Source organism: Aristolochia californica, unplaced genomic scaffold (assembly GCF_029961685.1).
Source record: "Aristolochia californica isolate CCGP_79_NKW_82.1479 unplaced genomic scaffold, dmAriCali1.0.hap1 SCAF_3, whole genome shotgun sequence".
In the NCBI taxonomy this organism is placed as follows: domain Eukaryota; kingdom Viridiplantae; phylum Streptophyta; class Magnoliopsida; order Piperales; family Aristolochiaceae; genus Aristolochia; species Aristolochia californica.
In genome coordinates, this window is record NW_027181992.1 from 5561841 (window position 1) to 5589824 (window position 27984).

General features: G+C 37.2%; 2 protein-coding genes across 5 annotated transcripts; one reads left to right on the forward strand and one right to left on the reverse strand.

The window, feature by feature from the left end:
• Window positions 1-46: 46 nt before the first annotated feature.
• Window positions 47-9863, reverse strand: LOC137959993 (alpha-L-arabinofuranosidase 1-like). Of its 2 annotated transcripts, XM_068807432.1 has the most exons (19): window positions 9752-9863; window positions 9115-9185; window positions 8685-8881; window positions 7973-8027; window positions 7290-7504; window positions 7062-7183; window positions 6800-6953; window positions 6068-6137; window positions 5618-5763; window positions 5007-5052; window positions 4851-4903; window positions 4572-4716; window positions 4080-4198; window positions 3911-3991; window positions 3726-3829; window positions 2530-2586; window positions 2199-2397; window positions 1334-1480; window positions 47-423 (listed from the first exon to the last, which is right to left on the reverse strand). In XM_068807432.1, the coding sequence occupies exons 3-19, from the start codon at window positions 8868-8870 to the stop codon at window positions 292-294; spliced, it is 2031 nt and encodes a 676-aa protein (XP_068663533.1). In that variant the 5' UTR covers window positions 8871-8881; window positions 9115-9185; window positions 9752-9863; the 3' UTR covers window positions 47-291. The 2 variants fall into 2 exon arrangements, with proteins under 2 accessions (XP_068663533.1, XP_068663532.1); XM_068807431.1 differs by lacking the exon at window positions 9115-9185.
• A 2020-nt stretch (window positions 9864-11883) lies between these two features.
• LOC137959219 (GCN5-related N-acetyltransferase 6, chloroplastic-like) lies at window positions 11884-27718 on the forward strand. 3 transcript variants are annotated; one of them, XR_011114054.1, is made up of 9 exons: window positions 11884-12602; window positions 14134-14362; window positions 14467-14519; window positions 14688-14724; window positions 16260-16331; window positions 17844-17948; window positions 18714-18870; window positions 25795-25852; window positions 26103-26183. XR_011114054.1 is itself a non-coding variant. In XM_068806583.1 (9 exons), exons 1-9 carry the CDS (start codon window positions 12478-12480, stop codon window positions 27498-27500), a joined length of 915 nt encoding a protein of 304 aa, XP_068662684.1. In that variant the 5' UTR covers window positions 11886-12477; the 3' UTR covers window positions 27501-27718. The 3 variants fall into 3 exon arrangements, 2 of the variants coding, with proteins under 2 accessions (XP_068662685.1, XP_068662684.1); XM_068806583.1 differs by lacking the exon at window positions 25795-25852 and adding an exon at window positions 27441-27718 and having other exon boundaries at window positions 11886-12602; window positions 26103-26179; XM_068806584.1 differs by lacking the exons at window positions 25795-25852; window positions 26103-26183 and adding an exon at window positions 27441-27509.
• Window positions 27719-27984: the final 266 nt, after the last annotated feature.

Genomic DNA, 27984 nt, shown 5'->3' on the forward strand with positions numbered 1-27984 from the left:
TCTCCATAACCACCAAATCAATGATGAGTCACCAAAATAAACAATATGACAAATGGGAGAGAAGATAAATATTATATATTGAATTATTCGTACAACATAATTTACTACGAAACTTAATTATTGTAAAAGAAAAGAAGAGCAACGATCGGTGGATCCCTTTCTGCTAGCAACCAACTCGTAGACAACTCAATCTCCATCAACCAAAGGTTCTCCATTTTCAGTTCTCTTTATTTTCTCTGTTTGTTTTCTACATTGCCTTTTTTCATATTTCCATTTAATTTTTTGTTTGATTTACATAGATGATTCATATATGGATTTGATGGCTGGTCTGAGAGAGATATCCAATGCGTTCAAGGAATGTGGGGATAGCCAAACGGTCATATCGGTTGCTGCATTTGGTAGGGCAGATTCCACTGGCACAACCTGCATGATACACAGTAAATAACTCATTACAACAGTAAAATTATGATATTCGTAATTCTGATCTATGGTAGTAACAGTAGTGAGACCTATTATAATTTATTGAGTATGATAGCCAAGATGAGACATTGTGTAGAACTATTACATTATAGAGCTTGTATTATGAAGATGCGTACATAGAACAACAATTCTTTTTATAATGACAAAATTAAGATCACTGTTTAGATGTGCTATAAAATAGAACATGCATGGCATGAAGGTGATCACTTAAAAGTCTTGAAATACTGGTATACTAAGATGACACCAGTCCTGTGAATTTTCTTGGAGGTGGTGTGAGCCGATCTAAAACAGCTCAATTTCTTTTGTCATAAAGAGGAATAATCTAAATTGCACAAAGAACGATGCAGTCTCCAGCAGCAAATGATCTCCAATAGAAGTGGCTGTAGTTTTTAGGCTCTAGTTGGTAAATTTGGTCAGCCATGAAGACGTAGCTGTTCCATCAATCATGGAGTTTTTCTAGGTTGGCTTTTTTTTCCCCTCAAAGACTGTTAATCATGGAAGTTTTAAGATGCTTCCGATTAACTACTGTCTTCTGGTCACTTTATTGCTTGTTAGGCTGCTCTTTTCCATTATTATCCAACATCTGGTACTTTGCCGCAATGATATAATCCAGCTTGCAATGAAAATTTTGGCCATGCGGCCATCTGTGTGGCATACCAAATCAATCGATTTGATCACCATGAAGTTATTGTTCACAACCATATTAATGGTTTTTATATGTTTTATTCCAAAGCAGCAAATATAGGAGAATGGGTGAGAGGAAATAACTAGCAGCATACAGTTTTGAAGATTATGCAAAAACATACCATGCATGTAGCTCATGCAAATGAAGATAATAACATGAAAAATTTACCTTCTTTGGTTCCTTGAAAGAATTTTCATCCATCAAATTGGTGGACGTAAGTACAATCATCTTTGACCCAGTTGAACTAATGGAGTTAGGGTCTAAGCCAGACAGAGAAATATTGAGAGTCACAGCATTACTTCCATAGTTGACAACCTGTTATATGTTTAGCAGAAAAATTGTGATATAAAAAGAAGTAGCCATATTAAGTCACTAATGTTTGGAAAGGATGCTTAATAAAGCTTTAGAGGAGACCATGAAAAGGAAGGAAACAGAATCAGGAAAGTTGAACCTTTCCAGAAAGTTCACTATCACTCTATCAGGATTATAGAAAGGCAAGTAACTACGAGTTTCACCATGCTCCTTTTTCATTGGACACCGGTGCAATCCTTCAAAATAAAAACTCATTTTCGAAACAGAAACAGTTCTGATAAATACTGGTTGAGCAAAGCATTATAACTTAAACAAGTATGCATAACGAAATATCTAACAACCCCATTAAAAGCAAGGTGAATGCAACACTACAAGATATCAGAAAGTAAATGAAAAGTCTTTTAACTACCATGTCCAAGTAGTATGAAACTGTATACTTTTCAGAAAAAATCTAGGCAACCTAAAGTGCACGAGAGAGGCAATAGGAGAATTCAGTAGAATATAGCATCAAATTTAAAACATTATATGGATTTGGCCTTTGGTTCAATGGCCATAAGGGGGGAGGGTAGTGGGGTGGAGGTGTTTCTAATTTGAGATTTTGGGTTCAAGTCTCACTAAGCATGAGGTTCAACATTTTAAAAAAATAAGACAGTATATATTTGACAATGTTAACCAAAAAAAAAAAAAAAAAGGAATCAAGCTAATAGAAGAGAGCAGTGACCTTTATTCTTAGGTAAAAGCTGTCATCCTCAGAGCTCAGCCAAGTAATGGCACAGGAAACCAAAGAAACAGAAGAATTTGCTTGGACAGTGGAATGAAGAAGAGTAGCGCCACTAGATTCCTTGAAAAAGTGTTGCATCCAATAACTAGGAGTTCCATAGTGTTGCCATGAATTGAAGACAATGGCATCTGGGTTCCACCTTTATTAAACATATAAAAAGTAAGACATCAGGAAAACAGAAATGACTATCCTACGTATTTGAACGAGAAGCCAAAGAAAAAAAAATGCAACTCAAAATATAATGTATCATAGTTTTGAATAGAACAGAAACCTGCGGTCATTGTCGTTAACAAAAAGTGGTGCATAGCTTGCCATCTCTACCACATCACTGGATGGACAAAAATGACATAACTCAGCATGACATACTCAGAATTGATTACAAATATTTAGATCCAGAGACAGTAACAAAAGAGGATAAGTTCTCTTTAGATGACAGTGTTGCACATGAGGAGACCTTTATGCTCACTTTTGCGAGCATCATAACCTTAGCTTTCCTTTTTACAAGGTACCTAGACACTCAAGGGACAGGTTCGACTAACGCTTTACTTAATTTAACTCCTTTATATATCATTAAATTATTTTCTAAGGGCGATGATTACTAAAAAAGATAGAAAGTTACAGTGTAAAGAAGAGAGAAGGAAGAAAGAAGAGGAAGAAGAGAAGGAAGAGTGCGTTGAAGTCACTCAATGAGGTTGTCCATGATCCCCTCTTTCTTTTTATTCCCTTATGTGACTTATAGTCCAATTACATAATTACCCTCTTAACACATCTCAATAACTAATCATACATCCAAATAATGTGTAACTTTAACTACAAACTTCTCTCAACTAGCTCTAGACAGCACTCTTACACACTTACACAGAAAATGTAAAATGACGAAAATACCCCTACATGACATTTAACGATTGCATATAAGGCACGTATGTAACTTGACTTAATCAGATTACAAGTTAAACAGCTGAACAATAAAAATATCATGTTTTCTTGTTTCTAGGAATATAGATAACAGGTTGAAAATATATGAGAACATGATACTTATCATGGTAAGGAAGAGTTACTTGAACCAAAAGAGTTAAGTGTGGGCATCATCTTCCATAGATGTCTCCACGAATGCTATGGACAATCAGTTACCACCACTCAAATGAATTCAGAAAACACTTGCAGCATTAAGAGGATATTCTTGTGTTTATAACGTAAGGAAATTGAGAAAACTTCCATAGATGTTTTCTCGAGTGCTGTGGACAAGCAGTTACCACCACTTGAAAAAATTCGGAAAACACTTGCAGCACTAAGAGGATACTCGTGTTATACATAAGGAAATTGGGAAAACTTCCTTACAGAATTATGATATCATAAAGATGGGATTTCCTACCAACATGTAAAAGATATATTATAGTGAAGCACACAATATTACAGTAATCTTCACAAATGTATATCACTCCCCTAATGAGAAATGATCAAGCACACCTGTTGAGTTCCAAGCCGATAAGAAATGCTGCCTCTGCTAGTGCAGCCAAAAAACTTCCATTTCCAGCATCATTATCAATTACAGCATACTCACTTACAAATGCCTATACATATGATTAGCACAAACAAGTCATACATAGATGTAGTATACGAAGATTCAGCTAAGTATCTTAATGACATCCTACCTTTGGGCCTGAACTATTCCTCGTTGTGTGATCAAATTGATGAGACATTGAAAACATGTTGTTAGCATATTTGGTGTAAGTCTGTCCAGAAAAAGGAATGGGTAAAATGTTTACTCACAAAGACAGTGTGTCTAGTTACAATTAATAAAGCCTTGGTGGAAACACATACATGGAAGTCATACATATCAGCAGGATGATCCAGTTGGTGGGAAGATCCATCACAATTTGAGATGATTTTGATGTCTGGATGCACATCTTTTATAGCATAGTAGAATTTGAGGTAATTTCCTGTTTAGAAAAGGGTAACAAAAAAATTTAGCTGAAATAGCATTTAGATATTGTTTTCCTGTGAAATTCCTCAGTTGGAGCAATTCTGTCAGAGCCTCAGCATCCATATAGTAAGACCCTCATAAAGCACTATACATATTCATCATAACTGATGCCTCAACTGTCAAGGACAGGACGCAAATCAACCCATTCAGAGAGATGGTCTTGTGAGGCTCAACTGTAACAGAAGAGGAACACACTAGTATACTCCGGAGTGACAGTACAAGCCTCATACAAGTATGATGCTTGCAGATCACATCATTGTCCGACAATTGAATTATGAGGCTTGTAGATCACATCATTGTCCGACAATTTAATGTATGTGTTAGGGTACCTCGATAATAAGGTCTCCCACAGTCCTCATTGCCAACTGCAACATGACTCAGGTTGAAAGGCTCTAGGTGCCCCATTGCAGCCCGGACAGATCCCCATTTTGAATCAGCAGCTCCTCTTGCAAATTCGATGCTATCAAGAACATCCTGCATTTTAATTGGCAAGACAGAAAAGCTGGTCACCTCAAAAAAATTTGGAGAAAAGAAGCACGTACAGGTGACTGATACCTCAATTAAGTCTTTATTTTTCCATCACTCATATTGTAAAGAATTATGTATACCTGAACAAAAGGTAAGATGTTCGAAGTTGCAACCTGGTCTCTATGACCAACTCCTGTAAAAACAAAAAAAGAAAAAGAAAAAGAAAGCTCAGAATTGAATGAGTATGAGTGAATCATCACTTTGTAACTGAAAAACTTCTGTAAGAATGAAATTACCATTATTGACCACCCATATAGGCACAGCACCTAGGTCCTCGGCTAGCTGCAGCAAGAAAAAATGGTGAGAGCAGCTTGAATAAGTCTAAAGGATACAGTTTCAAGCTTTCAACTGGAAGCAAGTTAGTTAAAGCTGAATCAAGCTTTTCGCAACTTGAGCCCACTTTTATGTAACTAAAATGAAGCCCATAAACAAGGGACCCAGTTGCTTAGGAAGTGAGATGCAGTCAGATCCACATGGAATAGCAAGTGGCCAACCAGAACAGATTGACATTGATGAAAATGGTACATTGAATGGGAATGGTTGTTTAGATTTGCCATTACTGATTCAAACCATGATAGATACCCACACCAGTTGCCAAGTCCTCCAACTCAATTCATTCTAGGATTTTCATAGCATCAAGGAATGAAAGTATCTGATCCAGGTCTACTCAGCCTGGAGCATAAAAAAAAGCACCTTCTTAAAGCACAAGAGAAAAGGAAGGCAGCCCCTGGAAGTGGTCTCGGATGGTTGTCTCCACAGGTCTGCTCAGCCCAAGACAGATTGCTCTGATTCCAATCAGAATCTATGTATTAAAACCTGAAACTATGTGACCTATGAAAAAGCTTACCTGGAGAAGTTCAAAATATCCAAGTCCATCATCGTTCCAGTAAAACCAAACGTCACCAAAGTGACCAGGTCTCTCTTCCCAAGGACCTATTGTTTCTCTCCAACGGAATGCATTTCTCAACCATTCCCCTTCAACAAAGCAGCCACCTAAAACAACAACAGTAGAAAAAGAAAGTCACATGGAGAAAAGCATTTTAGTAATGAATTCCTGTTATATGACTTGGCCATGGCTTGTGTGAACATAAGCCTGGCCAAAAGGCTTCCTTTCTCAGACTCAAATTTTTCTGACCCAGTCCACCAAGAAGTATCACTATCTTTAGATAATCTATGGATAGTCTGTTGTGCAAGTATCATCATAGAAAATTCGAAGTTAGATTATCAGTGGAAACAATTCAACATATCTTTTTACAAAGGTCATATCCTCAACTAGATCAGTTTCTATTCTTTTTACCTGGAAACCTAATAAACCGAGGTTTCAGATCCTGAAGCATTGTGAAAAGATCTTTGCGAAAGCCATGCCCCTGTATAGAGATTGAAAAGGGGAATTTTATAAGCCAATTTAGTAAAGATATGCCCTAACATTTTAAATTACAACTTTGTCTCAACAAGATCATGGATCTACCAACAATCTACTATTACAACTTTGTCTCAACAAGATCATGGATCTACCAATAATCTACTATAACAAAACATATTATTGTCAAGCTCAACATTTTAGTAGAACTGTAAAAATGTTCATATACAAAAACTCATGACCAAAATTTTATGGAAGAGAACAAAAGAAAAAGAAAGATCGTCAGAAATCAATACATACTACGTAATATAAGAAATCAAGCAGTATGAAATATCGTTTTTTCCCATGTTCTACATTGGCACCCTGAGTATATTTTATTATTTAGTAGTTCTTTAGACAGAATTATCTTAAAAGTTCAGTTCATTCCCACTATCTTCAAATATTGCAAAAAAAAATGTCAGAACTCATAAAAACCAGCTCTAGTATACCCATGGTGATATATCTCAATCATCACTGATCTTATCCTCTACTCCGGCTTAGTTTCATGCATCTATAACTTCATCTAATTTTCATTTGTGAGGATATTCCAAGAAAACATTCGTCCATATTAGCTCATGGAATCTCTAACCAATTTTCTGAACTACAGGATGAAGAAAGAAATATCAAAACCTTATATGTGTCCAAGGGCATAGCAGACACTTGATCCAACCAAATAACTCCTTTTCTGGAAGTTGTTAATTGAAGCCTTCCAGCATGGTCTGTTCCTTTCGATTGCAACAACATTTCCACTTTTGTCCAGTTTGAAAATTGTGAAGTGGCACTTCTGCAGGATGAAAGGAAGCTATACTGAGACTAGGATAATATCGAGACCAAAATACAATTATCAATACATAAATTTTACCTATTCAGAAAGAAACAAGAAAATGCTTACTTTATCTTGCCAGTTGCCATTTGTTGCAGTCCATTTGAGCTTGTAAATGAGACAGATAAGTTGACTGCTTCCAGTGATCTAATGTGGAGAACCACTTTATAAGTCTTCCCTTTTTCAATATTCTGGATATAACAGTCAAGAAAAGATAAGAACATATGTGTAAAGTGGAAATCCAAGCACCATTAACAAAAATTGCCTTGAACAGAGAAGGGCTTGTTGATATCTTACCATTCCCCAGTAGCCGGGATTGTAGACCCCAACACCACCAGCAGGACACACATTCGTAGAGCTTTCGCTGTTGCACAGTACCTCCATCCTGAGTGCAACTTTATTACGGTCAAAACAGGATGAGAGCTCTGTCTTTACAGATATTGATGCCTCATTCCCAATTATAGTCCATGGATCTATATTTGACGGAGTGCTGGAACCCCCAGCTTCGAAGCCTGAACACAGATTTGAGTAATTAATCTGTAGATTTTCACTGATTTGAATAAGCTCCAATAATTAATATCTTTTTTTTTTGTTTTTGGAATGTTGATTACACACGCACTCACCCCTGGTGAGACTTGAACTGAAGACCTCATAATTAAACCCCACCTCCCCCCACCCCCCACCCCTAATGTGAACACTGAGAGAGAGAAAGGCCCAAGTCACTTAATATTATAATTTATATTATAAAAAAATTATAATGAACTTGATCTGTGAATCAACGTTAATTCATTACAACAGAAACAGAGAATCCAGTTAGAACAAAATAAGAAAGAAAAGAAAATTCATGATGACCTTAATCAGAAAACAAAATAAAACAAAAAATTATATCTGAAATTACCGACAGCATGTAAACCGATTTATGGACAAGTATTTTTTATGCGACACACAATCATGAAAGAAAATTTTCTACTCCATATTACCTCGATTGCTTACTAGTTCTGCCCATAACCCACCAGTTCCAGCATGGTTTATCTCCTGAAAGAGAGTGGCTCAGTCCATTCTTATTCTTAAATTACATAAATAACAAATGGAACCAAAATAAGTGCATATAATTCTACATATTTCCTACAGATAAAAGATAAAATTCCAAGTGTAAACAGAAGTTTCTTGACCTACAGACTGTAGTTTTAACAAGAACAAAGTCTAACTGTGGTACATTCAGTGCAAACTAACAAGCTTTAGAAGACAAAACAACTTGCACATCGCAAAAGAGATAAGCAGGGAGTTTGTCTATATAAGGATGTCACAAGCATGACCAGAAAGTCATTCAAAGATATCAAATAAACATACAGCGTCTAAATATTCTTTCCATTACACGAACAGAATTCTAAGTTGTTCGCCCTATGATATAGAAACTGGAACCAAGCCATTAAATAGAACCCCTTCAAAGCAACACAGATAAAATATGTTTACAATTGGACATCAGAAGTCTCATCACGATTCATATGTTCTGCTCTTTACTAATTGAAAAAAAAAAACAACAAAATATGCTTGAAGTTGTTCAGCAAAGATCAGCAGGGCTTAAACTTCCAATAAAGTGCTAAGAAGATTTAAAAAGTAACAGCTATTGTGAGCAACAACAGTTCACGGAAGAATTAGCAAAATACAGATAGATCTAGGCACATGATTCACCTCAAAGAATATACCAAACAGAGTGTCAGGGATTGGACGCCCAGCTGAAGCATCAATTCTGAGTTGCACAGTTTGGTTTGCATCTGCTTCAAAAGCAAAACTTCCATATGGGACCCACAAAGCAAGTAGTAGGCAGATCATAATACCAGCAGAAGCCGAACAGACACCCATTGTACATTGTAGCATTTAATTCAACACTGCAAGCATTAATAGCAGATGACTCAATTGCTTTTTGATAAAGGAGATAACAGAGGCAACCTCAAATGTCATCAGCTAAGTCTCTATATAGAAGTTTGGTGGAAGATTCATAACAACCAGTGCTACAATAACGGAGTTCTTACTAACTAGGAGCCCATGTGCGAGTATCGTAGAATGTAGCATTAACCATAAGAGGGATAAAAGACTGTTACAAGTTTGTAAAAAAGTATACTGGGAACTGTAACGTGACTTCATGCGATTGAGCTGTCCCGAAGATAAAATCACTAACAGTAAGCATTCTCACTGAAAAGATCAAATTTGAAATTGCATGTTAAAATGCATAGTCAAGAGTTTATAGACAGCACAAACTGCAAAAACACTAGCATTTGCTGCTCATAGTAAAAGAAAATCAAACATATCAAATATGTAGCAAGAATGCCAAGGGGAATGGAAAATAAAACACTTTTAACACTCTAATCGGTAAAACAAACCGGACGAAAGGAACAACATCTTCATAGAGCAGAGAAACCTTAATATACCAAGTAGCAAAAACTGTGGGAGTTGACAAAGTGGCAGTAGTCAGAGTCCTGAAGGGAACAAAAGAAGAGCTAACAGAAATAGTCATCCAACTCTACCAAGTGACACTTTTCACACGGTCCGGATGTGAAACTCACACAGTAAAAGAGATAAAAGCCACCCATGTTGTCAACAAAAGGATAAAACTAAAGAACAAAAGAAAAGCTTTGTATAGCAAATTGATTGTGAAAACCGAGAACACAATTGTGACCATATTCAGCTTGAAGGAGGTGATCAAACAATTCAAATTAACCAGCTAATGTGGTCTTATTAACTTGAATCCATTCTCGAACCTGATGAATGGGATGAAGTTGCGACTGTAGCCAAGACAAAGCAATCAGCTCCGTCTTCTATAATCCGTAGAGAGAGAGAGAAAGAAGCATCTGACCGATACTGTGAGAAGATGATGCCACAGTTGCAGGAGCTCTTTTATATCATTCTTCAGCTCCCCCGTCAATGTATGTTGCGCGGCGATGCGATCGCACGCACTCCCGGAGATCGACGCTGACACTTAACGTCAATAATAATGACAGTAACAGTTATTGTTCTTCGTGCGCGTTTCAGCGTCCAATTTGTAACCAAAAGATCGCTTAGAAGTGGACCTGCGAGATGATTGAGCACGATCGGACAGACAGCGTGGGCCCATGCTTTGAGACATCTAACTCAAGCAACAACCAGAAAAAAGGATATTTTTATGTTATTTTTTTAAAGATATTTCAATATTGCGGGACCCACAATACATTTTGAGTCCGTTGTGATGGAAGGAGCGAAACCGTCCCTTGCTTGAGCCGCGGGCGACAGCGACAGAGTCTGGTATATTTCCCAAATAGTCAGCTGATACTTAGTTATAGTAAAGAGCTGTTGTATTTGTATACGAAAACGTAGAATGAGTTTGGAAACTTGGTCTTTAAGCTTAGCCATGGGTTAGGTCTTCTTTAATGGTTGTCACCATCAAACCCATCTTCATGTATACGCACTACGATCCAATGTTCATCCTGGCTTTGAAAATGACATGTGGTTTGTTCGAATGGGTAACAAATATCCTTCACTATGACACTTAAAATTTTACCTTGATTGCTTTAATTAAAAACTATTTTTATTTTTAAATTTACTTAATGATATGAATAATGGGTCAATTTATACTCAATTCTTAAATCTTGTTTTATAATATTTAATTAAATACCGACTGAGTAATCGGGGCCAATTTTGTAATTTTGGTTCGGAGAAGAGTTCGAAAGGGTTCGGGTTAATACCACTAATGTCAAACTCTTTAAAATGTAAATATAATTATTGAAAATAATTTCCATTAGTAGATATATGCTCTAATTAATAAAGTATAAATAATAAAATGTCAGAATTAATGTAATATATTGAACAAAATCATTTTTACTCTAGGTTTTATTTTTTTAATAAACCAGGGTCGGTCTGACCAGTAAAACTCGAACTCAACCGAATTGTTAATAAGGTCAATGGATAAATTCGTAGATCGGGTCCGAGTTTAGGGTAAAATTTTTGCCGGAATCGGACACTTTTTACGTAGACGAGAGTCTGAAACCCACAAGGCACCACAGTAGAGGACAACTTTTTTTTGTTTTTCTAAGGACACACAAGAGGACATGATAACTTTTATCCTATCCGTTCGGTCGGATAACTTTTCCACGTGTCCGCGATCCTCTAACCAATATCTCCGCCAGTTCTGGGTCCCACTACCAAAGGTACTCGCAAAAATGTACAGATAAAGCCTCCAGTTGATGGATACTTCGCCATGCCGCTGCACTTGCCTCCAAAAAACTAATCCAGAGTCGGGACTAGTGCTTCATGTGGAACCCGCATCTGGTAGCATCGATCTGGTTCGGCCTTTACGTGGAAGCTAGTAGAGACGCGACGACCGTCCCACTCTGACACCTTCGCCCTGTTTTCCACCGATGCCACGTGTACTGGAGGAAACGGATAAAGTCGGCGTGAATGAGTCGGATACGCAATCCTTTCAGCCAAAACAGCGATCGCCCCCTGATTCGCGGGCCTTTCTGGAAACTGTGGTCTTCCGCGTTTGGCGGTTCTTCTCCCTTCATCTGCAATGCTTTGGACCTCGTTGGAATTTTTAGAAATCGGTGTACTTTTGTTTTAATATAATTACTTCATTACTTGTTATTTAATCATGAAAATTACTGTCCAAAAGATCGCTATTATTTCGGGGCTTATGAGCCACTTATTAGATAAAGTAATAAAAATTAGGACAGAAACCGTCCTAAATCATTTATTCACTGGAACCGTGATTATGCAATTATTCATGAATTAAGGCTTGAAAAAAAATTAACTTTCGGAAAAATAAATCGAATAAAGATCTCGAATTTGTAAGAAGAGCACAATGACCCGCGGATCGTGGTGATAGCTGCTTTTCCTTTGCGATATTTTCTATGTGTAACTTTTTCTTCCTCTCGTTTTCTCATTTCTGCGGTGCGGTCGTAGTTCTTCTCTTCACAGCTCCCGCTCTCAAAAATGGCTCAAACTTACAATTTTCTCTTTCTTTGACTTTTTTATTTTGTTCCTGCCTTTAATTAGATATTTACGAGTCTCAGTTTTTTAGATATTCTGTATCGGAATTTCGTGCTTTTTTTCCGTCGTTTTTTTTCTTGATTCTGATATCTTAAAAAAAGGTTTTGTTCGGATTTCTGGGGGCCTTTCCCTTCTCCCCTATGTCCTTTGTAGTTTCCGCTCAAAAGCCATTCCATCTAATCTATATATGAATGAGAATTTTGCATTGTGTCACCTCAAATTTCAGGCCGAACGTGGGATTCTGAAGGATTGGATAGAGAATCAGTTTTTGCTCCGATTCTACTTTTATTTTCTTCTTATTTTCGTGTTCTTCTATTAATAAATTCAGAACATCGATCTCGTAAGACCGAATTTTTATTGTTTCTAGACTTTTTCTCCTCGAACTCATTATTTGGTGGTGTCCGAATCGGTGCTCGGGCAATTAGGTGATGAGCTCCATTTTGGGGAAAAAATTGACGGAGAGATGGAGCTTAGGGGAAGCTTCCTATCTCATTTTGGAAACTGTCCGTCTTCTATAGCTGGACTGCAATCGAAATCGGCCAAGAGCATTCCCGCATTCTGCAACGTCAGGGTCTCATATTCATTCGGGTAAAGTGGCACCTTTTCTGGTGGAGTTCGGTATTGTACTTTATGCAGTATTTATACCATAGAGGGAAATTTTTGTTATTCCCTGGTAATAGATTGATATCTCTTTTCTGCTGAAGACAAGCGCTCATGTTGATAAGCTCCGGAGTCATGTTTTAGCTGTCGTTAGTAAATAATAAGGAACAAGTCGACGCTTCAGCACCGACCCTCGTCCCAACCCCGTGGGGTTGCGCTACTTAAATCTTTTTTTTCTTACCATTTCCATGAATGCCGTTTTTTTAAGAAAGCTGAAAAATATATCATGAAAAGTATAAATATCTGAAAATAGTTTCCTTCTAGCTGACAATTGCTAATACGAGCATATATTACACGATGGTAATCTACTTGTGGCTTGACCAGAAATCTTAGTCGAGGCAATTTCTTATGTTCAACAGAATTTACTATTAGGTGATGAATGCTCAACTGAATTTACCATTGGATGCCTATTACTACTACCTATGTTTTTACATTGTGTATAAAATGTCAGTACGCTACCTTTACTACTGCATATGTTCTATTGTATAACAATATCAGGACATTTCTATGGTGTGGCTGTGTTTTTACATTGCTACATCTGGGAAGGGGTTATGTAGTACATTTGAATGTAAGATTTTTAGTAGTAAATTCAATTTACTACTGTTGGCCAATCTGTGGTAAGGCTGTGTTATTACATTGCTACATTTATGAAGGGGAAATATTCAGTCAGCTAAATTGAGTGTATGATATTAGTGGTAAATTCATTTTATTACTGGTTGTTCAATCTATGGTGAGGCTGTGCTATTATATTGCTACAATTGCTACTTTTAGAAAGGTATTATGTAGTAACTTTAATTGACTGTGTATTAGTAATAATTCATTTTTCCGCTGATTATTCGATCATAAATTTGAACTTTACTGTTGAAGACCAAGAAGTAATGCAGTTGAAGATTGATTTGTCCTCACTAAGAACTATCATCTCATCTTTTATGAAAAAAAACTACCTCACCTACAATTTCTCAACAATATAATGGCATATAAAAAAAACAGAATACCAAAATTTTGTTTTATCTCAAAAAATTTGTATCTTTCCATGATATAGATGTCACTGTGATCACATATGGTAAATTGAAACAATTTAGTGGAAATGAAGAAATAACCATGTGCAAGTTGTTGTTCAAGATTGTTTTTAATTAAGTGAATCTGAAAGGGTGGAGAGATGTATCTTATTGAGTAAGTTGTTCCAGAAGCAATGAAATTATTTATAGAACTGATTCTGCATTTGGTTTTCCTGAAGCATTGCACAAAATTTTGAAACCTTTTAGTTGGTTAGAATATGCCCAGGTGGAAGTGATAAGTTAATACATAAATAAGTATGTTTCTGATACAATGTCAATCCACCTAATAGTGCCTACGGCTAAAAGAGGTTAAAAATTCATATGTTATTGTAAAGTTATACGTGACTCTTCTTACTGATGCAGTATTTCTCATTGTTTGAATTTATTTTTCTTGAGATCAGTAAGGAGGCTTTTCCAGCTTCTTACCAGCGCTGGAGAATTATTGAAGTTCAGTGCAATGATAGCTCTCACAGTACTCAGCAGTCATCAGTTACCCATAACAACATATCGAGACTGCCTGAGCTCTCTTTTGATAGGCTGCAGCTCAGTGACCAGGAACTATGCAGTGGAGAAAGACGAGCCTTTGGTCGATTTGTAGCTCGTGGAGCTGTATTAGATGAAGAATACTGGGTTTGAGTTCTTTTAGTGCCTGTGTCTTGATAGCTAAATTATTTGTTTGTATCTTTGCATTTTATGAGTGTTTTTAAATGATTCTGTCATATTTCTGGGGGCAGACAGCAGCATGGCTACGAGCTGAAGCTCATTGGGAATACTTATCTTATATGCGGTCAGTCTCTCGTTCATAATCAACATTTGCTTGGTGCAGTTTCAGTATTCCATTCAGTAATCTTCTGTCGTTGTTTCAGATTTGCGTTAAAACACTCCTAATTAAGTATCTTTTATGTATTCCCTGACATTTTTATTTATAATAACACTGACAATGTATTATTTCCAGACATGTGGACAGTTACAAAAGGAAGTTTGCTGAACAGGTTAAATTTCTGAAGTCCCACTTGCCAGACAATTTTTTAAGCTTAGTATTTGATGAAAATTTTTAATCGATCTTATGCTGTTACTTGATATTTGCAAGTGAGACTGTACATGGACATGGACCTGAAATCTTGTATTTCATGTATTTTAATGGTTGGCACTATTTTATTTTTTATTTTTTTTGAGATGTCAGAAACAGGCATTCCTGACTACCTAGCATGGACTCCTTTGGAGTAGTGATAAATTTTAAATTAACTTGCATGGAAGCATTTCATAAAAAACTCAAACAAGTAAATGGACAAGTATAGTGGAGTGAAAATGCAGGGAAACACTTGGGAGTGAAGAATGCTTTTGGAATGTGTTAATTGCTCTATCCCTTGGTTCCCTCTTACGCCTGGCCACTTGTCCAAGTGCATAGTCTGTATGACTTTTGAAAGAGGACTACTGAATTAAGGTTGTTTTATTCTATCTAATAAAAACCCAAAAATAAAAGAAATCATTTCCTTTGAACGGGTGAATGATGCTTCTAAGGGTTATTAAGAACACATTCCAAACCCCATTGAGCTCCATCTTCTGGATGATAGTGATGTAGGTTTAAAAGAATAGTAGAATACACATTGCTACTTTATCCATTCAAAAGAAAAACATAGTGGCTTTTGTAATGGAAACCATGCTCTAAGTGGGGATAAATATTTTAAGGTACTTCATCTGTGTTATTAATGTAAAAAGTTTTGACTTGCAGGTTTCAGTACTTTGAGGAATATGGTTTGTTCACACTCGTTATAATTTAAGATATATTCGGATCTTGTGAATTGGGCCTTTGGCTCAATGGTCACATTTGGGGTTTCTAGTGTGAGGTCTTGGGTTCAAGTCTCACCAAGGGTAAGCGTGTGACTGTGTGTGCATGTGTAATCAACATTCAAAAGAAAGTTATACAAAAAAAAAAAAAAATTGTTACAATCAAACATAAGGCTCACGAGTACTGCTATTCTTCAATTTTTCTGAATTTTTTTCAATCTCTCTCTCCCTCTCTCTCTCTCTCTCTCTTCTTGTTCTTCATTTTGACTATTTGAAGGCCATGAGTATGGTTAGTTAATTCTTAGCAAACTTGACACTTTTTTCCTACTATAAGTTGTGTCCAATTTTGGAAAATTTGTATTAAATTAGGTGGAATGTGGAATACATTTCTCTTGATGGCTTTGTCTATAATTCTTGCTGAACAAGAGAAGAAACTAGTGTGCTGTGCCTGAAAATTAAAATTCTCTCTGAGAAAACCCTGCATCAACTCACGTTGACTAAGAAACACTTGATTAGCATTTTGGTGCCTCTGTCTGAAGATCTTTATGCTTTAAGAACTGTGAAACTCTATTGGCATATCTTATGCTTTGTGAGTTGTGGAACTTGCCTATTTTGGTGAAATACTACCAGATGGATGTACTTATGGGTAGTACCCTATGTTCATTTAGCATAAATTTGATCAGTTTCTTGTCTACCCGGGTTTTGACATTTGTGTTTTTCTATTTATGGCATGTCACAGGAGTTTTATGCACTGAAACACCGATGTGTTGGGAGAGATGGCAACTCACTGAAATGTTTTTGCCTTGTTGCAGTATGTTCTAGACTATATTCATTATGTTTTCTTTTTTGAGATGCGTTAAAGTTGGATTGAACTGTGAGATCCCCTCGTCTGCCCCGCCCCACCCCACCCTATATTGTTTGGCGTTTTGTTTGATTGCAAGACCCCACCCTATATTGTTGGTTATTATATGTTTATGCATGCATGTATCTGGTTGTTGTGGTGTTTCTCAACATCTTTCTGTATTTTTATACTTATTCCTGATTATCAATTACCCGTAAGCTTCTCATAAATATTTAGTAGAAAAAGAAGAAAACTTCGTTTTTAAGAAGAAGGCAATTTCATTAAGGCTGAAGGTAGAAAAACAGCAACCTACTGAGGAGAGAAGATCTGAACAACGTGGGATTGGAGATCAACCCCTTAGCCATTTATCAGCAAGCCCATTAGCATACCTGCAAACAGGGGACCAACTACAAATAGCATTACTGGCGGGATTACAGATCTCATTAAAAAAAATTCCAATGCCTCCAATAAGGCTTCATAAACTTATTGCACATTGATGTGGGGTCACCCTGCACCTCCAATGGCTCTGAGAAGTTCTCTAGATATAGCCTCAATCCCTGCAAACCAACACTGATCTCTGCTGATTTGAATCAGAATGGCCTAAAGGCCCAGTGTAAGTGAGAGCAATGGAATTGTCAAGGTTTTCTGAACACACTACCCAAACCAGACTCCCCAGGTTGCTCGTGGAGCACCCGTTGAAATTGAGCTTGATGAGGCCTGATGGAAGAGGATCCACACCTGACTGGTAATGATCAGCTTAGGAATGGGTGAGGACTTGCTATTGAAGTGCCTGTTGTTTCTTTCATTCCATATACCTCAAAGGATGCATGCAACACAAGCTTTACACAACAGCTTGCCCAAGAGGGCCATCTTGCACGAGATTATTTGCAGGATAAAGTCACCAAAAGAACAAGGAAAGAGGCCTTGAAGATTAAATTTGGCAAGTGATCCCAGATTCATGCGTGGTAGTGTGATGCAACAAAACATGATTGATAGATTCATCACATGCTAATGTGGAGATGCTTGAAGCACTGGTGACTCCTCTCAATTTAGATTGTCGAATGTGAGGATGCTGCCTCTGGCAACACTCCAGATAATTTTTTTTACCTTGTGGTCTCCTCAAGACTCCACGCCATTAAGCCAGAGGGTTAGAATTTTATCTTATCATTGTTACCTTGACTGAAGAAGCAGGAAAAGAAAACAAAAGAAAATCAAGATATTATGATTAAGATTCATCAGAAATATGACAAAACTAGGTGCACCCCTATTTTTATTATTGATTGCTTGGTGCATTATGTGGGCTTTGATTGGTCCCACTGTGCAATTAGCAAGCGCATTGTACAGAAAATAATTGTGAGCAAGATGCATCTTTTTCCATTTTCTTATCTTATATTTGGTTCACACTACGTATATCACCTTTATCTGCCCTAATGTTACTTGTAAATGGAATACGGTAGGTGTAACCGGATTTCTGCCAATCAGGTAAAAAAGGAGGACAAAAATGTGAGGCGTTCTGTTTTGAACAGCGTTGTAGGAACCCTTGACCTAAGCATCAGGCAGTTTTTGCATGGAGAAACCTTCCCTGGGGTAAGCTGAAAATTGAATCATCTTAAATTCATTTATTTGTTTCACATATAATGGGACTAATTTTGGCAGGAAATTGAATTTCATGAGCAGTAGCATAAGATTCATCAGAGGGTCCTATAATTTACATTAAAAAATAGACCCATGTTTTTTCTTCCAGTTTGGTTTTGACCTTTTCTTCTCATTGTGTGTGCATATGTGTGTCTGTTGGTAAGTGTGAAACTTCTCTTGTATTAATAATGTGATTCAACTTTAGTCTGAATGAAAATAAGAACCTTTTATTTTGAATTAGAATTAAAAAGATCTATTCTGTTTCGTCTTTCTTTTGATTACTATCAGTACAAAAATCATTCTGCTATGGTAGAAAAAGGTTCTTTTTTGTGGATGAAAAAACTGTTATTAACAATTATTTTATTACATTATTATAAATAATTATTATTAATTTCTTGCTTAAAAACTTTATAATACTTGTTAAAAAAAACTTCATGGCTGTTTTAAACGTTCTCAGAGAAAAAGTTAATATTCATGTTTTGGTATTACTTTCTTGCTTTCTTCTACTGACAAATGATATGATAAAAGAAAATGAAATGAAAAAGAATTTACAGAAGGGAAATAAAAAGTTTGTCATTTGACAAGCAACATACTTGATTTTTAAAGGAAGAAGAAAGAGTGATAGTAAATGGAAGATGTTACCTGTTTGTAAAGTGAAAACTTGGCAGTGCATAGAATTTTTGGCTGCTCATAACCATGGTCTTACCTTCTTTCCAGGAATTGAAAAAGGTCAATGCTGTGCTTGTGAGCCATGGGGCATATGGTGCTCACCGATATGCCTATGTTGCCAATCTTTGTGTCACAAAGTATGCCCGTCGTCAAGGCATAGCAACCAATATGTTGTGTCTAGCCAGTGACATGGCCAAATCTGCAGGTAATTTTTTTGTCCCTTTAAGATTTGTTGAAAAACAAGAATAAGGGTGTTTTGGTTATTTTACCTTGTCGTTATTTATATTTCTTAATGTAATCTTGTTTTACATGTCAAACTATGTCTATGGATCAAATTTCATGTAAAGAGGACATAGAATAGGAGATGTAGAGAATTAGGGTTTTCACTTAAAGTAGGGGCAATGATATAAATTGTACTCAACCCTCTCAAACCTAAGTTATAAATAGAGGTTGGGGGATGTGCAGGTCCCCCATCTCAGTCTCTTTCTCAAATTTTCTCTTCCCCATTTTTTCTTCCTCTCATTCTCTCTCTTCAGCCTTCTTTCTTCTTACCTTTTTTCATGGTATTAGAGCAGTAGATCTCATTTGGGAAGGATTTTTGTAAGTTTTATCCCTCTTTGAAGCAGACATCTACATAATGGAAGGATCTTTTTCCAGTTTTTCGGTTACTGGTTAGTAAAATCCATTTCTTCTCCTTTTCTTTGTGCCATAACCTTAGGGTTACTGGTTCTACTGTTCTAAGAACAGATTTTGATATTCAAAATTGCCAAAAAGGTCTTTTTTATGCTGATCTAGAGGTGTGTGCTGAAGTGTTAGAACTGTGATTGCTGATGTCATCTGTGCACATACTGATGTCAGCCCTAGTGTAGGTTTCAATGCACTTTATTTTTTGAAATTGATCTCCTTGTTGGATTTTTTTATCTGCGCACATCTTATATGGGGCCCACTTGAGCTGGTTGATTTGGAACTTTATGGAAGGTTTATTTGTTCTGCTTGGTATTCTTATATATCTGATATGGCTAACTCTGGTGAGGTTTACACTCCAACAAAGGAGTTATATGATCTGGATGGTAAAGACATTATTTCTATCATTTCTAAAAAGTTGAATAGTGATAATTACCTCACTTGGTCCATATCTATTAGAATGTACTTGTAGGGCAGGAAAAAGCTGAGATTTACTAGAGATGACCCTCTTGTTCCTCAAGATGATGATTGGGAGGCTGAAGACGGTCAAATGATGACTTGGCTTGTCAACAACATGAAATCTAATATTAGGAGCCAAGTTATGAATTTTGAAATTGCCAAGGCTATGTGGCTATCCTTGGAAGCTCTTTATGGACAAGAGAACAATCTTTCCAGGGTTTATGAATTATATATAGAGTTTTTTGGCTTAAAAAGGGATAATAGAACTGTGACAGACTACTATAGTTCGTTTCTGAGTATTTGGCATGAAATTAATGTCTTTCATCCTTTTACTACGAAGGAAAGGGAACTCTAAAAACAATAGAGTAACTTCTTGTGGCGAAATTTCTAGATGGATTAGGTGCTGAATTTGACAGCATAAAGGTACAAATTTTGGCTTCAGATGAAATACCTAACCTCTCTACTACCTGTAATAGGGCATAGAGAGCTGACATGACTGTTGTGCCTAGAGCTGGAAAAGATACTAAAGTGGGTGAATCTACTGCCCTTAATACATAAGCTACAACATCTGATTCTACTCGTACATTCAAGGGACGCACGAGGATTGTAGAGTCAAAGGTAGAGATAATTCCGATAGAGAATGTGACCAAGGAGAGGTAAATCTGAGCACAAGTGTGTTCACTGTGGACACACCATTCATTACTCAGATAGTTGTTGTATACAATTTGGGAAGTTTGCGTGGGCAAATACAATTATACATGAAGGTACAACACCAGGGTTTGAAACTATAATCCCACCTGTTGCTCTAGATGAATTACAAAAATTGACTCAACAACAACAACAAATCTCACAGCAGCATCAACAAATTTTCCAATGTATGGAACAACTATCTATTCCCTCTGCATTATTGGTACATACGACTCCTCCTATAGGTATGTTTGTACTCTCAGTGTTCCATTCCCCATCTTGGGTTATTGATTCCGATGTCACAAAACACATGTCAGGTATGTCCTCACTATTTTCTTACTTAAAGGAGTGTGTTCTTGTTAGGCATGTTAATCTTGCTGATGGGTCAGTTTCACCAGTACAGGCAGTGGGAAATGTTACCCCTGCACATTTTCTTTTCTCTCAATCTGCATTGTTAGTTCCAAAATTTTCTTTAAATCATTGATTGTCAATCAGGTGGCTAAGTTTATGGATTGTTCTCTAACTTTTTATGCTACTCATTGTATCTTTTAGGATCTCGTGACGAGGAAGATGATTGGTTCCACTTGTGAGAGACGGAGACCATACTATCTAGATAGCCACAACTTAGACAGTATTTTACATGCACTAAATAGATTATTCATCTCTTCAGTGGTATCTTGTTATGGTCCTGGGTTAAGTACCTATGTCTTTTGCTCCTAACAGCCCGGTCTTTTGGGATGTATTGGCTAGATGTTTAACATTTGGTATCAGAATTAGCGCTACGTCGCGAGTTCAAATCCCAGAGGGGGCGACCAGAGTGTGCTTCCCGCACCAATAGGCCACCGCTATATGCAGAAGGGGTGACCTGAGTGTGTTCCCGCACTCGCTAGAGTAGGCCGTCGCAAGTGGGCCGCCATGGATGTCGGCTCTCGCGAGCATGGGTGTGGGTGTGATGTTATTGTCTTGGGTTAAGTACCTATGTCTTCCGCTCCTAACAGGCCGGTCTTTTAGGATGTATTGGCTAGGTGTTTAACATATCTCAAACTTGGTCATCCATTTCCAACGAAACTGATTCAAATAGTTCCAGATCTTCCTTCTAGTATTACTTTTCAATGCGAGTCATGTCAGCTAGGCTAGCATCATCGGAGCTTGTTTCCTATTTCATCTCATAAGACAAGTAAACTTTTTGAGTTTGTCCACTCAGATGTCTGAGGTCCTTGTCCTGTGACTAGTTAATTTGGTCATACGTATTTTATTTCTTTTATTGATGATTTCAGTAGATGTACTTAGATTTATCTCATGCGAGAAAAAATTAAAGCTTTTGATGTATTTCAATTATTTTATAATGAAATAAAGAATCAATTTGCAACTTCTATCCATATTTTGCGTACAGACAATGATCTTGAGTTCATGAATTGTAAATTTGACTCTTTATGTCTGTCACAAGGAATCATTCACTAGTCTTCTTGTGTGTTCACTCCACAACAAAATGGAGTTGCTGAGCACAAGAATTGTCTTTTACTTGAGGTATCTCACACTATGGTGATTCACATGAATGTACTTAAGCATTATTGGGGTTGTTCTTACAGTGTGATTTCTTTACTGTATGCTTGCTGATAAATAGAATATCATCTTCTGCTCTTGATGGCAAGATTCCTATACATATTGTTTTACCTATTGCACTTTTGTTTCCAGTGTCACCTCGGGTCTTTGGGTGTATATGTTTTGCACATGTATTTGATCAGTCTAAGGATAAATAGTTTCCACGCTCTATTATGTGTGTATTTCTAGGGTATTCTTGAACACAGAAAGGGTACAAATGGTACTGTCCATCTATGAGAAAAGCATTTGTATTTGCTGACGTTACCTTCTTTGAGGACGTTTCATTTTTTAAATCTTCTAAATCTGAGTTGGTTTCACTTGAACCCTCTGTACCTAGTCTGGTTATTCCTCTTCCAGTTGATGACTGTGTTCTAGCCTCATGAGATGCACCTATTGAAAAATTACTACAGATATACCAGAGCTGACAACAACCGTCTCATTCTGATCCAAACCTCCTCCTCACATCCAACCATGATTCTTCATTGTTTCTTGATCCTGATGTAAGTGATCTACACTTTCCTATCGCCCTTCGGAAAGGTGCTCGCAAAGGTACTCACCATCCTTTTTCTCATTTTGTCTTATTTGATACCTTGTCTAATAACTATCGTAAGATTGCTTTGTCCATCTCCACTTGCACTATTCCTTCTTCAGTGCATGATGGCTTATTGCGACCTTATTGGAAGAATGCCATGGATGTTGAGATGGAAACATTAATTGATAGAGGGACTTGGGAGTTATGTGACTTACATCCAAGTGTTGTTGTAGTTGGGTGTCAATGGGTCTATACTATTAAATATAACTTTGATGTATCTATTGAACAATATAAGGCTTGTCTTGTTGCAAAAGGATATACATAGACATTTGTTGTGGATGTTTTTGAGAGTTTTTCTCCGGTTGCTCGCTTGTCCTATGTTCGTATACTTATTTCTGTTGCAGTCCATCAAAACTTCTCTTTTCCAACTGGATGTTCCAAATGCCTTCTTATATGGTGACCTTGAGGAGGAAGTCTATATAGAGCAACTTCCAGGGTATGTTGCTCAAGGGGAGACACATAAGGTATGTCGACTCAAGAAGACTCTTTATGGCTTAAAACAGAGTTTGTGAGCTTGGTTTGAAAATTTTAGTCAAGTGGTTATATCCATGGGATTTTGTAGAAACCATTGTGGTCACTCATTATTTATTCTGAAATGACCATGTGGAATTATTATCTCACTGGTATATGTAAATGATATCATCCTATTTGGGGTGACAGATTAGGCATTGAAATAGTTAAATCCCATTCGGCTAATCACTTTCGGACTAAGGATTTGGGTCAGCTGAAGTATTTTCTAGGTATTGAGGTAGAGAGAAGCAAGGAAGGAACAACACTGATCTTAGAGAAAATGTGTTATTGATATGCTTCAAGAATATGGTCTTATGGGGGCTAAAGTTGTGGATACACCTATGGAGGTAGGACTTGATCTTCATGATGATCAAAGTCCAGAATTGAAAGATAAAACAATGTATGGAAGGCTAGTACGCAAATACATCTATGCTACAATTACTAGACCAAATATTTCATTTGCAATGAATGTAGTGAGCTAATGTGGATAAAATCTGTTGTCCAGAAATTTGGCCTCGATCAGAAGGATCCTATGACTATATATTGTGATAACAAGGTGACAATCTTCATTGCAGATAATCCAGTCTTTCATGAAAGAACAAAGCATATAAAGGTAGATTGGCATTTTATCCGAGATGCAGTAATGAGGAAAGAGGTAAGTACTCCATATGTTTGGTCTGGTGATCAACTTGGTGATATCCTAACTAAAGCATTGGAAAAGCGTGAATTTCTGAACTTTTGTAGCAAGTTGGGATTGTTTGACATATACTCTTCAACTTGAGGGGGAGTGTTGAAAAACAATAATAGGGGTATTTTGGTCATTTTACTTTATCATTATTTATATCTGTTGATGTAATTTTTTTTTTACATGTCAAACTAAGTATATGGACCAAATTTCATGTAAAGAGGACACATAGAATAGGAGATATAGAGAATTAGGGTTTCACTTAAAAAGTAGGAGCAATGATGCAAATTGTACCGTTGCCTTGCTTCTGTACGAAAAAGAATCGATTTCCTAAAAGGGAGGTTTCTATGAGGTGGGCCTAACGGTTAAAGGAAGTACAACCTCGTGAATGGGCTGAGGTATATAAACCTATGGCCATGGAAGGCCTTGGGATCCGTGATATAACAACAACTAACTCTGCCTTGTTACTAAAATGGATCTAGAAATTTAACATGCATCCTGATCTAATCTGGCGGACTATTGTTGCTGCTAAAGCAAACAAAATAAGTGGTTGGTGGACCGAAGGTGGGAGATATAACGAACTATCCCTGTATGGAAAATTTTTGTAAAAATGCTTCCAGAATTCAAAAAAGCAGACAAATGCTTCATCGGATCATGATGTGACAAAATTTTGGTCACTCTAGTGGGTGGGGCCGAGTTGCATCAATATCAAACACAATCAAGTCTTTTCCTTGACAAGAAATAAGGATGCGACCATATCTGAACTTCGGACAAACTCTGGAGATTGGAATTTAAATATTCGGAGAGCATTGTTAGATACTGAAGCACTTGAGGCTTCCAATCTCATCACCTACCTATCCTCGAAACGGCTCAGAAATGGACCCGATTCACTCATTTGGACTCCTTGCAGACAAGGTACATTTTCTATTGCCCTTGCCCTAGCCTACAATTTCTTACTCTCTCCCAACCCCCCTCAAGTCTGTCAACCCACAACCATTGCATGGTCCTTACTTGCGCCACCTTGAGCGAAGTTCTTTATTTGGAGCGCTTGATGAAACAAAATCCTCACATCCGATTCCTTAATTCGTCGAGGAACTCCTGTTCAGGACCTCTATGCCCCTTCTGCGAAACCTCCCTCGAAACTGCCTCCCACATCTTGCTACATTGCAACTATGCCCACACTGTCTGGACCGGCCTACTCAATAAAATCGGTCTCCAATATTGCTCTTCTCAGAACCTCTGATCCACAATCCTCACTGTCACTAGTGCTCATCTCCCTAAGCTCGGAAAATTGCTTATCTCTTGTTGCATTGGTCATATCATTTGGGCCTTATGGAAGGAAAGAAATAACCGCAAATTCATTCTAAAATCTCCTTACAACGTTCTTATAGAAAAAATTGTGGGCCAAGTTTCCATGTGGATACTCGTGTGTAAGGAATTTCGAAATTTAAAAGGCTCCTACTTACAAGGAAATTGGCGGTTGATAGCTAATATGTCATACGCATCCCCCCTCCAGCTATGGAAACTTGGGCCCCTCCTTCAATGGGACATTTCAAATTAAGTTTTGACGGAATCGCTTATGGGTGCCCAGGCCCCGCCAGGTATGGGGGAGTTATCCATGACGTAAATGAAAATCTTCTTTTCTCCTATGCTGGGCAATTGGATTGTCTGACTCTACCACTGCTGAACTTTCTGGATTATTTAATGGGCTAAAACTTTTCAAGCAACATTTGGTGGGCCCTCTCTGCATTGAAGGTGATTCAAAAATCGTTATCAACTGGTGTGAGAAGTCCTCTACACTTCCTTGGCAGCGCTGGGATCTTTTTTATGATATTTGTAATTTAATTTCTCAATTGCAATGTAATTGGAAATACATTCCTAGATCAGCTAATCGTGTAGCGGATACTCAGGCTAAATTAGGCGTTTCACTCTAACACCTTGTTGTGGAAGAAGGTTCTTTTTAGCCAGGTATTGTAATCTTCACTCTTTTAATAAACATTTACACCTTTTCTAAAAAAAAATGATGTAAATTGTACTAAACCCAAGTTATAAATAGAGGTTGGGGGACATTCAGGTCCCCCATCTCAGTCTCTTTCTCATTCTCTCTCTTCAACCTTCTTTCTTCTTACTTTTTTCAAGATTGAATAGTGGGTTATCTTCATTTTAATTTCTAACTTTACTTGTGACCTTATTCCTTATTTTATCTTGTCATTGACAGGCATGAAGCAATTATTTGTTCATGTGAACATAGACAATAAACCTGCTCAAGAATTGTACAGGAAAGCTGGCTTTCAGGTTGGGTATCATGAGTATAACCTCTATTTTGAGCAATGAATATGCCTTACAGGCTTAACAAAATAGTGTTTATTCCTTGTGTTTTTGTTAGAAATCCCAGACTTGGTAGCTGGAAAGTTGAAACTTCTAAATTGTTATGATTCTTTCAAATTGACAAGTTGGATCCTGTTCTGACACAAAATAACTGCCAATTTAGGATACTTCCCTTATGAACCTGAGATATTTCAAGCCTCAACTGATGTGGGACTTTTACTCTCATTTAGAGTCTAAGACCCCCTTTCATGTCTGGGGTCAGTAGGATTAACATACTGGCCTGACATGGATTACTTGAGCTGGTTTAATTGCAGTTGGACCTAGCTCTCATACTTGAAACCTCTAGGGTTTATAGGTTGGGAAGCAGGCCTCAAATTGGATAGTCATTTTAAACTGGAACTGGAACAGGAACCAACTTATCAAGACACAATGTGGGAGTGTTACCCACCTTAAACTAAATATTTGCCACTGGAATCACTGATTCCACTTGCAACCACTGGTAACATGTCAGTTTGAAGTCTCGTGTTTTGTCCATCCTATCAAAAGTCATTAATTTTCTTCTTTTTAAAAAATATATATTTTTGGAGAGAGTAGGGGACATGGTGGTGTCTGATCTTTTTGAAACTTCATATGTTAAAAACATTATGCATCCCTTGTGTGACTTTCTACTCCATTAAGCTTAAAAACCAAACCACGCGACTGTTTTGCCATGCAGTTTGCTCTTATGTAAGAGCAATGCTGTTCATTCTAAGATGTGGTGAGATTACACTTTAGAAAGGGAGTTCTAAAATTTATGTAATAGGTACCATTTTTTTTTTTTCTTGATGCTGTTCATTCTAAGAAGTGGTAAGATTACACTTTAGAAGGGGAGTTTTAAAATTTATGTAAATTGGTACTGTATGTATTTGTTTTTTCTTGTTCTAACTGTAAACAGTTTGTAAATGTCCTCACATGAAGAGCTATTTCATATTATAGATCATCTAATTGCTCTACGATGTTGAAAGCATAATCACAGTTGCTGGTAGCAGTACTTCCACGTAGAATAATGGCTTTTAACCTGTTATATCTTTGTAATCATCTTGGTTTCGAGCCCCCGTATGTTGTGCTGTGGAGTTGTAACTACTATTATCATGCTGTGGACCAGTTTTATAGTTGTATTATGAGATAATAAATCACTGAGGTTCTGGTGTATCTCTCTCTCATATTGGTGTATCTTGAATTACTGCAGGTTGTTGAGGCGGCTCCTACCTCAAAAGATCAAATACTTCTTATGCGCATGGAGCTGTGAATGATTATTTGTAGCCTTGAAACAACACTAGGGCTTTGTGTATATAACTCTAGTCCGTGTCTGGTAACATGTTACTGAATCATTGACTTCGTCAATACAGGGGTCCCGGAGGGAAGTTTTTGTTACCACTGGGCCTAATGTAACTTAGCTCCTTGAACCAGCATATAAAATGACAATTAAAAATGTTGTATATTTGTGTGCATGAAATTAATCTATTTGTGCCGTTCTGCTATGATTTTCTGCTCTTTCAGAGGCAAGTTTGGCGGCAAGAGTATCTACTTGGTTCGCCCTGGTAGAACTCAGTGCTCAATTTCTTGCAGAAATACAATAAGAACTCTGGGTTTATTTTTGCTCTGTTGGGTGCTCAAGGTTAAACACATAATACGGGTTTTGCCTTACTGCTCAGGCCAAATGGGATTCGTTCAAAGATACAGGGATTCCCTGCTCAGGCGAATGGGTAAGAAAATTCTGTTCAGCCTTATGC